At 42.3% G+C, this 15681-nt stretch overlaps 1 protein-coding gene across 2 annotated transcripts in view; it reads left to right on the plus strand.

Annotated features, from left to right (window-relative positions):
* Positions 1-14657, plus strand: part of RNF165 (ring finger protein 165) — a 159344-nt gene extending 144687 nt beyond the window's left edge. For both annotated transcript variants that reach the window (XM_027868775.1, XM_027868776.1), the window contains 5 exons: positions 3985-4114; positions 5370-5474; positions 6916-7011; positions 13874-13980; positions 14540-14657. In XM_027868775.1, the coding sequence (XP_027724576.1) occupies positions 3985-4114; positions 5370-5474; positions 6916-7011; positions 13874-13980; positions 14540-14657 (556 nt within the window). The remainder of the gene's footprint in view (positions 1-3984; positions 4115-5369; positions 5475-6915; positions 7012-13873; positions 13981-14539) is intronic.
* The last annotated feature ends 1024 nt before the right edge of the window (positions 14658-15681 follow it).

A 15681-nucleotide genomic window follows, 5' to 3' on the forward strand; every position in this document is an offset into this window, starting at 1 on the left:
TTCCTTCCTTCCTTCCTTCCTTCCTTCCTTCCTTCCTTCCTTCCTTCTTTCCTTCCTTCCTTCCTTCCTTTTTGTTCAAATCTTCTTGTACAAAACAAAATGTTTTACATGATTGCGTATATATAATCTACATTGGATTGCTTACTGTCTCAGGGAGGGGACAGAGGAGGGAAAGAGGGAGGGATAGGATTTGGAACTCAAAACTAAAAAAAAAAAAACCCAAATGTTAAAAACTGTTTTAATACGTAATTGGGGGGGGGGATGCAGGGAATAAAATATCATTTAAAAAAGCACACACAAGAAGAATAGAAGCTCCTTGAGAGCAGGACTGGTTCTGCTTTTGTTCTGGCATGTTCAATGTGTGTGTGTGTGTGTGTGTTGAGTATCTGACTGATTACTTTGTGGTACCTGCCCCAGACATTATAGTCCCTAATCCCAGCTGTGGTGCTTTGTTTTTCCTAGGTTAGGGTACAGAGGATGTGGAACGCGGGACATATTTGTTGGAAGCAAATACTTTGCGTCTTGTTCGTCTGGTCTCATAGGCACCAGGTTCTTTTGTGTGATTTCGGAATTGGGGGGGTCATGAGAAAATCCTGCGCCATGCCCCCCCCCCCCCAATTGACTCATGGATGCCTGAAATTCCATTGCCAGGGGATATTGCTTTTCATCCCAATTAGAGATTAGATTTAAAAAGTAAACCTGCTTCATCTCTTAAGGAACTGAGGTTGTTACCTGCGCCTGGCAGTGGAGAGGTAGGGTATGCATACCTCTCCATAGGAGCTGGAAAGAAAGGAGGAGACTGCAATTTTCATTCACTCTAAGGGGGAAAGCACAGTGGTATACTAGAAAAAACAATGGATTTGGAGTCAGAAGACTTGAGTTCAAATCCCAGACTTACCATCTACTACCTACCTGGGTGACAATGGACAAGTCATTTTCCCTGTCTAGGTCTCAAGTTTCCTCATCTGACAAATGAGATTGACTAGATTATTTCTAAGGTTCCTTCCATCCTTATATTCTATGATATGAAATGATACCAGAATAACTTCTGAGAGTAGTATTTGAAAGGACAAAGAAGGAGGCTCAAGATATTGTATACTTACAGTGTGTGGGTACAGGGGGAGGTGTGCAAAGGACCTAGGTTCAAATTCTGCATCAGATATTTAGTAGTTATGTGTACTTCAAGTCAGCTCACCTTTCTGGGCCTCATTCTATGGTGATATCACTGTGCCAGACAGGAAGAGGAGATTTTCTTATAAACCCACTGACACAGGGTAATTCAGCCATTAGGTTCTGTGTCTTCATTTTACCAATGACGAAACTGAGATCCAGAGAGGTTAAGTGAGTTATCTGATATCATATAGGTAGCAAAACTGGGATTTGATCCCAAGTTTCCCAACCTCAAATCCAGTGTGCTTTCCACTCTGCTGTGCTTGATAAATGTCCCTGAACCTTGGGCAGGCACATCTTTCAGAACTGGGGTCTGGGAAGGGGCCAAGGAAGGCATGAGAATGGAAGGTGAGGCTTACCTCAATGTCTTTGTATGAGACTATCCCTTTTTTTCTTTCCAAAATAAGCCTTGGCAGTAGAGGTAGGACTGGGAGAATGCTTCAATCGTTGATTGACATGATGATATCATGATTGATGAGATCATCAAACCTGAAGTGTGACTGACTAGAAATCAATGGAGAGAAGAGTGACTATGGAGACTGAGTGCCAGCCTGGATGCTGAGCCAACCACTGGACTTCATCTCCTTCTCTATTGTCCAGTCAGCTTTGTGACGTCTATAGCAAGAGGTGCTAATGACACCATGTTTAGGAGGTCTGGTCACAGTGAAGCTTAGGTAGCTTTTCTCTACTGTGTAGCAACAGATATACCTTGAGCTCCAGCTGACCATGTCTAGCAGGAGTAACTTTGCTTAACAAAACTGAGCAAGCAGGAGGAGGCTGTAGGTATCTCAGTGCAAATGCACCTCTTCGCTGCAGACATACCTCATTCTTCATCATAGCTTACAAGGGTCACTGTTGGAGGTGCACCTTGGTGCAATGGATTGAAGACTTAATTGTGAACTGGGAAACCTGGCTATGTCACTCATGAGATGTAGGACCTTAAGCTAGTCACTTTCCAGCCCTGAAGTTCTGTTTTCATCTCTGCAGAGTGAAGACATTGGACTAGATGACTTCTAAGACTACTTCTATGATTAAGTCAAATCAATATGAGTTATAAAGGTGGAAGTAAAGGTGAAAGAGGGGGCCAGGCACTTACATATGCAGCATGGGGAATCAGGAGACTCCCTGGTTTGCTGGATCAGGATACTTCCAATGGAGCTGGGCATGTGCACTGGCTCGTTCTTGACACTGAGTGACATGGTGAGCTCATCTTACTGGCTCCCAGGGACTGGAGCCAGTCATTGTCTTCCAATGATTGGTTGCCTGAGGCTCAGGGGGATGAACTCTGACTGCAAGGGCCTTCCTCCTCTAAAGCCTATAAAAGCAAAGTTCCATTGATCAGCTTTAGAAACTTTTTCTAGTGTTCCCTCTCCTTTGGACATCCAGAAAGGCATATAACCATCCCCAAAAGACTAGAGCATGTGTATAGCTCCAAAAGAGGTGTACCAGTCCAACATATAAAGGAGAGCAGATGATGTACTATGGTCTTTTGGAAAGGGCTCTAGTTTGAGACAAAAGTAGGCAAGTTGAGTTCCAGTCCTCATTCCCTAGGCTCACTCACAGAATGATTTTTTTCAACAAGGTCACAACCTCTCTAGGTCTTAGTTTTCTCTCTCTTTAAAATGGGAATAATGGTAACCGCCCTCTTACCCAGAGAAGATAGGGTAAAGATGTAAGTACTTTGGAAGTATTTGAAAGTATTCTCTAAGAATGAAAGAAATTCACTTGTTCTTGTTTCTGGGGCTGGGCTGGAAACTAGACTGGTCCTTGGTGAGTGGGAAAGGGGAGTGTAGTGTAGTGGAAAGAGCACTGATCTTAGAGTCTGAAAACCTGAATTCAAGGTTTGGCTCTGATATTATCTGTATGAACCCAAGCAGGTGACTGCATCTTTCTGAGACTCTGTTCCCTCTTCTTTAAAATGAGGGTAATAATATTTGCTTTGTAAGTCTTAAGGAGCTATAAAAATGTGAATTATTATTATATTACGATTATATAGGAAAAACAGATGAGAGGTCCCAGATCTCCCCTAATACCCATAGAAGACAGTTTTACCCTTCTCCTTGTTCCTTCCCCATTTAACCCTCTGCCCCACAACAAAAAAATAGACCAACCCTTGGTGGAAGAATGTACTTTATCTCCATTTAGCTTTTAAAGCCCTATACCACCTTGCCCCAACCTATCTTTCAAGCCTTATTGGATATTATGACCCCTCCTACACCCTGTGATATAATCTAACTGACTTTCTCTCTGCTCCTCACATGCAACAATCCATTTCTGAACCTTTGCATTGGTCCCCATGCCTAGAATGCCCTCCCTTCTTATGTCTACCTTGCAGGGTCCCTTTCTTTCCGTATGATACAACCCAAGCACCATCTTCTTGAAAACTTTCCTGGTCCCTGCCTATTACAAGCCCCTCCTCTCCCAAACTACTTGTGTTTAATTACTTTGTATATATTTGTATTTATTAATTTTCTATTTATACCGTATATATGTATACATGTGTGTACTTGTTATTGCCTCCATTAGAATGTAAGCTCATTGCAGGTAGATATTGTTTCATTCTTTGTACTTGTATCTCCATCACAGTACCTGACACACAGTAGGTGTTTAATAAATGCTTGTTGATTGATTGTCCCCTTTAGGGCATCAAGAGTTAGAGTGTAACTCAGTAGATAGAGTGAACCAACCCTGTGGGTTTGCAGGGAATGTGGGAATCGAGTGTGTGTATGCTTCTGTAGGGATGTGTCTCTGAGTCCCCCAAAGTGAAGTTGCTCATTGTGGATGGATCACCATTCCCCATTGCTACCCTTACAGGGATCTCAGTGTGGATGCTGGTTTAAGCCACGCTCAGTTCCAGGTTCGGCCCATCCCTCAGCACTATCAGCATTACCTAGCGACGCCTCGAATGCACCACTTTCCCAGAAACTCTTCCTCCACGCAGATGGTAAGTGAAAGGGCTCTGCCGGGAAAACGCTTTCCTGTGGTGCCTGCCAGGAGCTCATCAAAATTACAAGTCGACCACTTGTCCCTCTAGGAGTACCTCCCTTCCCTTTTCCCTCTCCCTAACTCCCATCAAGGAGAAGGAACCAACCTAACAATGAGGCCACACTGGGCAAAACAAGACAGTTTGGAAGGGGAAAGCAGCGGGTGGAGAAGCAGATGTTGTAATATGGTCTGCTGAAAAAGCTTCTAGTTAGAGAGACAAACAGGCAAGTTGAGTTCTAGTCCTGATTCCCTAGGCTAATTCACTGTATTATTTTCCCAAGACTCCTCTTGGTCTCGGTTTTCTCCATCTCTAAAATGGGAATAATGGTAACTGCCCCGCTTACCCAGAGAAGAAAGGGTAAAGATGTGAGTCCTTTGCAAATATTTGAAAGTACTCTTTAAGACTGAAAGGAATTCATTTATTCATGTCTCTGGGGCTGGCCCTTGGTGAGTGAGGAAAAGGAAGTGTGATGTCATGGAAGGAGCACTGGTTTTAGAGTCTGATGACCTGAATTCAGGGTCTGGCTCTGAGACTGTATGAACCCGAGTAGGTGATTGCATCTCTCTGAGATTCTAGAATAGGCATAACAGTATTGGCTTTGTAAGCCTGAAAGAGCTAGGTAAATGTGAGTTGTTATTAATACTACATAGGAAAGACAAAAGAGAGGTCTCTAGCAATTCCAAGAAGTTTGTAGTCTTATTGAAGGGACAATGTATGCACACATAAAACATCGGGAGCACTAAATGAGATAGTATAGAGTCAAAAGCTGGATTGTATGGTGTAGATGCCAAGGGTCCTTGTAATTTAGAGGAAGGGACCAGTGTGTGCTGGGGTATCCAGGGAAGGGATCATGGACCAGGTGAGGCACAAGTTGGCCCTTGATGGGGGAAGAAGAGAAGGATTTGAACATGCCAAAGGGAGAGAGGAAGGCCCTCTCTGCTAGTTGGGGAGCAGTATGATCTTTCTAGGGACAATGAGAGGATCCAACTGGATTAGGTGTGTTAGGAGGGGGGAATAAGACTGAATAAGTAGATTGAAGCCAGGTTTTGGAGGGCTTTGGAGGCCTCGCAGAGGAGTTTGGGTTTGACCTGATAGGAAGTACTATACATTCTTGAAAGCCAGGGGCTAGAGGGCGGGGGAAGGTACAGAAATTAGGTCTGTTGTAGAGACCCGAGTCCCTTTTTTTATATTCATGGCATTTTCTCTGGCACAGGTCGTCCATGAAATCAGAAATTACCCTTATCCCCAGCTTCACTTCCTTGCTCTTCAGGGACTGAATCCAAACAGACATACATCTGCCGTGAGGGAAAGCTACGAGGTATGTTCTCTCTAGCTCAGTGACCCACCAAGGAACTCTGAGACCAGGCTAGATCCTGGCAGGTCACCCGGTCTAAACGTTGAGGTCAGAATGTAACAAAACCTATGGCGGCTTCCTATCTCCTCAAGAATAAAATCCTTATTCTTTATTTTGCCTTTAAATATATATTTTATCATAATACATAATATAGACTCCACAGTATATTATATAGAATTCTCTATTTTGCCTTTAATATATATCTTATTTTAATGTATTATATATTTCACAACATATTATATATAATCTATGTATTTTATAAGAATATATAAAATATATATTTATTATAAAATCTATTTTATGATAAAATATAAAAAATCTATTTTTGATAAAATGTATAAAATCTATATATTATGATAAAATATATAAAATCTATATATTTTATGACAAAATCTATTACATTTACAAAATCTATACATTATATATATGCTAAATTGTATCTTTATTTTTACATATAAAAATGTTTCATAAAACTGTAGATTTTATAATAAAATATATTTATAATGAAATATAAAATATATAGATTTTATAATAACATATATAAAACCTATAGGTTTTATAATAAAATATATAAAATGTTAAATATAAATATATTTTATAATAAATACATATATTTTAAATATATTCCTCTATTTTGGTTTTTAAAAATATATATACCCAACTTGACCCTAATCTTTCTTTCCAATCTAATTAGACTGTTCCCCATCTTGTACTTAGTATGCAACCCAGCCAAACTGACCTTTTTTCTTTCCCTCACACATGACGCTCCATCTCTTGTCTCTATGCCTTGTGTATTGGCTGTCCTCCATGGCTGGAATCCACTGCCTCTTTACTTCTGCCTCAGAGTCTCTCTCTCCCTTAAGATGCAGCTGAGGCATCAGCTGTCACCTTTTCCAACAAACCTTTCTGGATCCTTCTAGCTAGGAGTTCTTCCTTTCCCTAAACTGCCTTGTGTTTATTTTCTTTATATTGATGCTATGTATATGTATATGTTATATGTGTAATATATGTATGCATATGTATGTAATATATATGTAACTTATATATGTACTTGTTGCCTCTTCTACTAGAATGTTTCTTCTGAGCAGGGCTTATTTTCTTTCTTTCTTTCTTCTTCTTTTTTTTTTTTTTTGTATCTGTATCTCCAGCACCTAACACAGAACCTGGCACATAGTAGGTTCTTAATAAATTTTTGTTGATTAATTGATAGAAGGAAAAAAAGGGGGAGGGGGAGAAATATAGAGAAAAGGGAATCTTTTTTATTGCATTTTATCCAAATCAGATATCCAAATCAAGAACTGTTCGTTCTTCTGTTGTCTCTTCTGCATGTTTATTATAGTCCCACCAAGCAGCTCACTGTGTGTATGTGTGTACGCGAGCATGTGTGTGTGTGTTTCTGTTGCAGGAGCTACTTCAGCTGGAGGACAGACTGGGCAGTGTGAGCCGAGGAGCTGTACAGAATACCATTGAGAGGTTCACCTTCCCCCACAAGTACAAGAAGGTGAGTGACTTCTCCCACACATCAACTGGGCAGGATGGTTCTTAAGACTGTTTACTATGGCAGTGGCTGTGGGGCTGGATCCAGCTCGCGCTTAGTGAGACATAGCAGAAGCAACCAAAGTCTGGGGCCCCACTCATCAGCTGGGAGGACAGGGTACCTTTATTGCCCTTACTCATTGTCTGATGGAGATGATAGAGAGGGTGGTGACCCTTGTAGAAACATGAGGGCAAGGGTGTGTTTGCCTGAATATTTCTGGGGTCTTGATGGCTGTGACAGGAAAACTCAAGCATTGGCAGATTCACTAAGCTGGAAAGGCTTCAGGTGACAGACTGTGTCTATTGTCCGAGAATCAGGAGCAGAGAAGCTCATTACCAGAAGGTCAGCCTCTTGGTGACAAATATTTTGGCCTCAGTACTACATCAAATAGTGACCATAATAAACAATAAACCAATCAACAAGTATTTCTTAAGTGCTTACTTAAGGCCCTATGCTTAATGCTGGGGAAACAAAGGAAAAGCAAACACAGTTCCTGTCCTCAAGGAGCTTACATTCTACTTACAACATGAAAATAAATATGTTTATACAAGACACATTCAGAGTTCACTGATGATAACCTTCGAGAGGAAAGCCCAAACAGCTAAGCGGATCAGGAAAGCCCTCCTGGCAGAAGGTGGAGCTTCAGAACTAAGACTATTTAAGTAGATATGCATGTCCTTATGAAGATGGGTATGTATAAATGTACAAATGTGTATAACAATACTTCACATTGGTCATCCTTGGTTAAATTTGGAGAGATTGAAGTTAAATAACCTACTCACAGAGTGTGGTTGTTTGAATTGTGGAGAAGCAGGCATTTGTTTTCTATGTGAGGACACCTAGCTGGCCTGGACAAGGGAAGGCAAGGCAGTTTCCCATCAGGTGACTGCTGTGTCCTAGACTGAATGAAGTTAGACTAGCTAAGCTTTAGCTGGAAGAGCTAGCTCTGATCCTGGCTCCAAGGCTTATTCTTGGGGTGACCTTCAATCTCTACCTCTTTAGGTTTACTTTAGAGCACTGGGCTTAGAATCAGGAAGACTCAGACACTTAATAGTTGTATGTACCTGGGAAAGTGACTTAACCCCATTGGCCTCAGTTTTTTCTTCTATAAAATGAGCTGGAGAAGGAAATGGCAAATCACTCCAGCATCTTTGCCAAGAAAACCCCAAATGGGGTCATGAGTCAGACACAACTGAAATTTGAAGATGACAACAACAACAACAAAATTATGCCTCTAGTTTCTTCAACTAATTCTTTTATGGGATGGTCTCTAATTATTAATATCCTCCCCAAAATGTGGTACCAATAACTGAGTACTCTAGATGCTAGGGCAGAGCAGGGGAGAGCTATCACATTTCATGCTTTGGATACTATGCCTCCTTGCTTTAGGAAGTCTAGTTCTCCTTGCCTAATGCCCATGCTTTGTGCATTTGTGTGTGGACATTTGAGAACATGAGTTTTTATCTCTGGATCCTTTAATATATTTTGGCCATTCTGAATTATTTAGCATCTCTGTGACTATTTTCTTCTTACATCGTGACTGCTACACTCTTCAACTCCTCTCTTAACCTTTTTTTGGTGCCCTGGACCCCTTTGGCAGTCTGGTGAAGCCGACGGACCCCTTCTCAGAATAGGGTTTTTAACTGCATAAAGTAGAAGCCCTAAGATTACAAAAGAAACCATTTATACAGAAATAAAGAAACATTTTCCCAATTCAAGTTCATGGACCCCCCCCAGAATCTATTCTTTAAAGGGGTCTGTAGACCCTAAGTTAAGATGCCCTGCTTAAGGTATCTAACTTTGCAGAGCTACATAGGCAGTTTTCTTACTCCTTTCTTTTCAGTTTAAAGCCTTCTTGGTTGATGTTTAAGGCTACGAGAAAATATATTCTTACAAGTCTTTGTTAGGTGTATTCCAATCCCTGGCCAGCATCTTAACCTGCCTGTATTTTATACCATGGTTTGGAAACCAAATCCTGTTCTCAGACATCATCTTACCCAGAAATTGCTACTTCCTACACCCATCTTTCTCTCCTTCTTACAATTAGAAGCAATGATAAAAACAATACTTGCATTTCTAAGCTCTTTAGTTCCTGGCCCAAACTTCATAATCTATAGATTCCTTCTGGCAATATCATTTGTTCCCACATGAATCATCAGAAGTGGGGTAGTGGTCACCAGGTTTTGGGAGGCTCCCCTTTAGGTCCTATATCCATGCTCTGGGAAGTCAGCAGACCTTTCTATTATAAATGTAACCTCAATAAATCCTCTTCCGCAGGGAGTCACAAACTATCATTACTAGTCCTTAGGTCCTTACTGTGAATTCTCTCCCTCCTCTCTCTCTCTCTCTCTCTCTCTCTCACACACACACACACACACACACACACACACACACACACACACACACACACACACACACACACACACCCCCATACCTGTATCTGCTTTAGATGATGCAACTTCTTTTATCTCCCATTTTCAGTAAGCACCTATTATTTCAGTGCAGGGATCCTTCTTCCCTTCTTTTATGTCATACTCTTCTGCTCTCCAATCTCCTGACACAGGTGAGCATTTCCTCCTGCCTCCAAGTTCCCCTTGTTCTTATTGTAGCTCTTGTGGCTACCTCTCCTGAAGAAATGGGTGTTCAGTTGCAGGGGGCTCCTGAGGGAGACTTTATTTATTATGGAGGTCTTCCCAGAGATGAGTCTAGCTTGTTTAATTGCCCTTGATTGGCAATTAGCAGCTTTCTGTTAAAAGCCTCAATATCTCTAAATAAGATAGAAAATTGGAATATTTTCTACTCTGAACAGCATTCATGTGGAGATGGGGAAAGGACAACTGAGTTTATAGAATCTTAGAGTTGGAAGGGGCCTCAGAGGTGATTAAGATAAGCCGGGGTATGAAGAAAGAATCTTCTCTGCAGCATGCCCAGGGAATAAATAATTAGTCTGCACTTGATGACTTCCACTAACGGTGAGCTCACTACATTTTGAGGCAACCAATTCTGCTTTTGGAAAATTTTAGGAAGTTTTTCATTTTATGGATCTGAAATCTGCTTTTCTGAAACTTCTACCCTTTGTTCTTAGTTCTCCCTTTTAGGGTCAAGTAAAATAAACCTAATCGCTCTTCTATCTGGTGGTCCTTCATATACTTGAAGACAACTGTCATACTCCTAATTTTTCTTTTCTCTAGGCTAAATGGTCCCAATTCCTTTAACCCATTTTCATATGGTATAGTCTCTAGTCACAATTCAAACTGAACTCCTCTGGAAATGTGTCAGTATCCTTCCTAAAATGTGACACTCAGAACAACAAACATAGGCATGGTTTGACCAGTGCCAAGTACAGTAGGAATAGAACCTCCCTTATGTCATATACTATACTTCTATAGTGAGTGCTTAATTAAACATCTACCTGTCTACCTACCTATGTATCTATTTATTTGTCATCTATCAGTCACATATCTCTATCTTCTACCTACCTCTCTATATTTCTATCTACCTATCACCTGTATCAACTATCAACTATCTTCATCCATCTCTCTCTCTGTCTCTCTCTCCCCCTCTCTCCTCCTCCTCCTCCTCCTCCCCTCTCTCTCATTACAGCCTAATGTCACTTTAACTTGTTAAATTAACGTGTTGCCATGTTGTCCTGTTCATTCCCATTGAACTAAAAGTCCACTAAAATCCCTACATCTTTTTTTACATGAACCATTTTAAGCCACATCTCCCCAATGCTGTATTTGTGTAGCTGATATTTTTTCAATCCGTGAAAATTTCTAAACATCAGATTCCTCATTTGTAAAATAGAAATAATAATACTTGTACCTATTACATAGAGTAGTTGTAGCAAAAACACAGGTTGTGAACCTAAAAGCATTTTATTATTATTTATCCTTGTTGAAATCCATCTCATTAGGTTTGGCACATTGCTCTAGGATGTTGGGACCGCTGTGGATCCAATCATCCTTAGCTATCCTTCTGAGCTTTGTGTCTTCTGCCTATTTACTAAGCAAGGCAACTATGCTTTCCTCAAATCACTGAGAACAGTGCTGAACAGAACAGGATCAAGGATAAATGCTGAGCCACTTCATCACAGACCTTTCTCCAGGCTGATGTTGGCCCATTATTTTGGGATTATTGGCTCCTTTTGGGATCTGGTGGTTCAATCAGTGTACCTCACTTGAGAGTTGGGCTGATCAAATTCAACCACATTGTGTAATTTAACAGCTAAGTCCTGAGTTCAAGTCTCAGCGCTGCCACTTACTAGCTGAGTCACCTTGGATGGGCCAAACCTTCTGGAGCTCTGATAGGATTCCCATTTCAGACATTAGCTTTGTGACCTCAGTCAAGACATGTAACTTCTTAACATTTAATCCTCATCTGATAAATGAGAGGTTTAGACTAGAAAGACTCTGAGGTCACTTCCTGATCAAAATCTATGATCTTGTGATTCTTGAGCTCACAAGATTGTTTTGGGGAACAACTTTCTAGATTTTAAAGTGTGATAGAAACTTACTATCTTTCATTCAATCATTAAATATTTGTTTACGATCAATGTTGTCTCTCAACCCTGTATTAGGCACAATGGGGGATACTAAGATGAATAAGAAAGGGTCCCTGTTCTTTAGGATCTCAGATCCAACCCATTAAGGTGCTGCTAATTTACAAATAATTAACGTCCAACAAAATATATTGAGTCTTCTGTGCTTAGAGCTGCTGGAGGAAGAAAAGAAATATAATGAGAAATAGTGAAAATGGAATGGAAAAGCATTCATTAAGTCTTAATTACATGCCAAGGATTGTGCTAAGCACTAGGAATACAAATGGAACAATGAGACAGGCCCTGTTCTCAAAATGCTTACATTCGAAATGGAGAAGATGACCCGTAGAAAAGAACATTGGCTTTGGAGTCGAAGGGTCTGGGGACAAGCTCTACTCTGCTCCTTACTACCTGTGTGGCCTTGGCCAAGTCACTTAATGTATCTTGGCCTCAGCTTCCTCATCTGTGAAATAAAGGATTGGACTGGAAGGTCCCTTCCAGTTCTGGATCCTATGAGCTTATGACAATCCCTGTCTTCAGGGCCCTGATAGCTGGGAAGCAAGACCAACACAAGTGAAAAAATGAGACGATAATAGAGAGCAACATACAATTATGTGCCAGACAATGGGCTAAGAACTATACGTGCTCGAGGAATTCAGAGGAGGGAATATCAAATCAAGTATGGAGTATTCACAAAAGGCTGCAGGAGGAGGTTGCCTTTAAGTGGGTCTTGAAGGATGGACAGAATTTAGAAATCATAGTGAAGTCTGGGGTAGGGATGGGGAAAGAGGATTATATAGGTTGGGAGAGCAGCATAAACAAGGGTCATAAAACATGAAACGAGTATGTTTGGGAAATGGTGAAGAGACCAGCCTTCCTGGAGTAAATATATGTGTGTGTGTATATATATGCATATATATGTGTGTATATATGCATATATATGATGGTTATGTATATATATGTATATATATGATGGTTATGAGAGAAAAGTTCATTTATTCATTCAATAAACATTTATTAAGCACCTATTATGTGCCAGGGACTGTGCTAAGTGCTGGGGATACAAAAAGAAGCAAAAGATAGGCTCTGTCCCTCAAAGCGCTCACAACCTAATGGGGAGAATGAGGCAGTGATAGAGTGCAGAGAGCCCTGGCTCTGGAGTCAGATGTCCTGAGTTCAAATTCTGGCTCTGGTACTTATTATCACCTATGGAATCTTGGGCAAATTACTCAACCTCCTTGGGCTTTGGTTTCCTCATGGAGTTGGACTAGATGACATCTAAGGTCCTTTCTAGTTCTAGGCCCAGTCTCCTATGTTGTTGTTGTTCATCCTTCATTGAGGACCAATGACATCATGGGTGATGTCTTGACTTGCATGAGAATTGGATTTAAGTGAGGCAGAGCTACTGGAAGTCATCAGCTTCACTTCTCTCCTCTGGAGTCATCAGAATCCAGTGGCAAGACAAAAGTCAAGATGACTGGTGATGGTCCAGGGTGCAGTGGGGGATCTTGGCCTTTCTAAAGTAAAGTCTTTCCCAGGTCCCATGCTTGATGAACAAGGATTAATTGATTAACAAGTTTAGAGGCTGTTGTAGCAATTCAAGTGTGAAGTGATGAGGGTGTTGTCAATGGAAATGAAAAAGAAAGGGTCAATTTAAGAGAGCTTTATAATAATGTATAAGCCACAACTCCAGAAATGATTCACCAATGCTCCTGATTTTCTAACCTCTCTTATCCCAAAAGCTGCCTTAGGGACCACAATAAATGAAGTTATCCTCTCACTCACCTGGCCTGAACTATCTACTAAGTCTTCTCTGGAGAAGCAGTGAAAGCTTCCTCCAAATGATATTCTGCTCACCGATCAATGAAGCACCTACTATGTGCCAGGCACTATGCTAAGCACTGCTAATTTGGGTCAACTCTAAAATTGAGGAAGGAAAAGTGGGGCTGAGAACAATATGGGCCCCAGAAGGAAGTCATTTGGCTTCAATTCCTTCCAGGCCAAGTAAGAGGCCTGGTGAAGACTTTGGGAGAAGAAACTCATTTTGAGGAAGGGCTTAAAAGGGGCTGGAGTCTCACTGGAGGAAACTCTTTGGGCCTTGCCGTGTAGCATTCATGGAGGGAAATAAGAGAAGAAACCAGGGGAATAGAGTGGGAGGCTCCTGGGAACACCGCACCTGATCCAAGGGAAGGAATGTGGGTGAGGAGGGAAGGAATTCACTTAAAAAACACAAGAGCCACTGGGCCTGCTCTTGGGTAATTAATATTGTCTGTTTTTTTCTTACAGCGAAGACCCCAAGAAGGCAAAGGCAAGAAGGAAGATGGGGAGGAATCAGACACGGATGAAAAATGCACGATTTGTCTGTCTATGCTTGAAGATGGAGAAGATGTGAGGTATGTCGGGAACCACTTTGGTCCCTGATCTCCACTCTTAGGACTGCTAGTCATCAAAGGTGGTACATGTCACTAGGAGAAATCTCTTACTCAGCTAGTCTGTGTGTACACACGAGTGTGCATTCCTGCACACACACATACACACATTTGGGGAGGTGTAATGGGGGAGAGCAATTTGATAGTTGGTGAGCTTGGCACAAAGACTTCCCCTCCCATTCAGTCAGTCTGGGGAGAACCATCCTGGAGGAGGTGGGTTTCCGAACTCAAGGGTCTTTCTATCTTCTCTTTAATTCAGCAAGCATTTGTTTACTAACTGCTACGTGCAAGGCACTGTTCTAAGCTCTGGGAAGACGAGGATAAAACCGAAACAAGCTGCCCACCTTGAGCCTTCTTAGCTTCCACGGAGAGTTGCTAAGTGGTTTTTGTTTTTTTGGATGAACTTCTATCTGTCCCCCAGGAGGGTCTCCGACTATAGCACATCCTCCCTTGGCTCTAGGCTAGCCCCGTGTGCCTCTTCCTCCGATCAGTCCCAGAGCTAACTCACGCCTGTCTCTTCCAGGCGTTTACCGTGTATGCATCTCTTCCACCAACTGTGCGTCGACCAGTGGCTCGCCATGAGCAAGAAATGCCCCATCTGCCGAGTGGACATTGAAACACAACTGGGTGCCGACAGCTGAGGTGACAGTCCGCCTGGCAGATGCCCCACTTTCCTTCACCAGGTCCCCCGACGGCCATAGCCCTTGCAGCCAAACTTTGCCTTCTGAGCCATTTGATTTAAAGGAAAAGCCTGCAAGCACATTTTGCGGAAAGAGGAATCGGTGGTATCAGCGTCAAAGGGATAGGAAGGAGGTCCCACCCAGCCCGAATGGTCACCGCCCCACGTGCCATGCGTGGGGGAGGGGCCATTGCCCAGCCAGGGGGGCGGGAAGGGGGGGCCCACGCTGCTGAGGATTTAGATGTGATCTCGAAGGTACTAGTTGGATGGATAGTCTGGCCCCTCAATCCTGTCCTTCGAAGGATTGTATATATACCTCTCGACTACGTAGAAACCATGTAGGGGTCTCTAGCTATTTCTGTGGATGGCAACCGGAGCATGTTAGCTTAAGAAAAAAATGTTGTGTGTGGTGCTCTAGTCATCTTGTGGTGGACATGTTGCTATTACCGAATTTGCACCAAATATTTCTCATCAAGTCCCTTGTTTTGGTGCCTGACAAAACTGACCAACGACAGCCCTAATCTTCCCATCTTTAGGAGAGAAGGAAAAAAAAAAAGGTACAAAGGTTAAAAAAAAAAAAGCCAAATCCTGTTTACAGTGAAAAGGATGATTTCTTCACCCAGGTCTGGGGGGGTGGGGTGGGAGGGGCTTCTCGTTCTTTGTGTTGGTGTTGTTTTGTTTTTTATTTTTGCTTTGATCATGTTTACAGTGTACGGAGCGGTGGAAGGAGGAGGGGCATCTGGGAGAGAGATGGGGACAGGAAAGGATCCAGTGGGAACAGACAGGATCCCTCAGGATCCCTACCTGAGCCTCCCACCTGTTGTGCTGGGGTTCACGGTGGGCGGTCGGGGGGAAGGGAGGAGAGAGAGGGAGCTCCCTCCTGAGGGAAGGATCCCAAGCTCCTGGTGGCCCTCAGCGAAGCCGAGGCTTGGCTTCAGGGCTCCCTCCCCTGTTTCCCCATAGGCTAGAGAGAAGCTGGCCTTCAG

This window comes from Vombatus ursinus, unplaced genomic scaffold, assembly GCF_900497805.2.
Source record: "Vombatus ursinus unplaced genomic scaffold, bare-nosed wombat genome assembly UNPS02014791.1, whole genome shotgun sequence".
NCBI lineage: Eukaryota > Metazoa > Chordata > Mammalia > Diprotodontia > Vombatidae > Vombatus > Vombatus ursinus.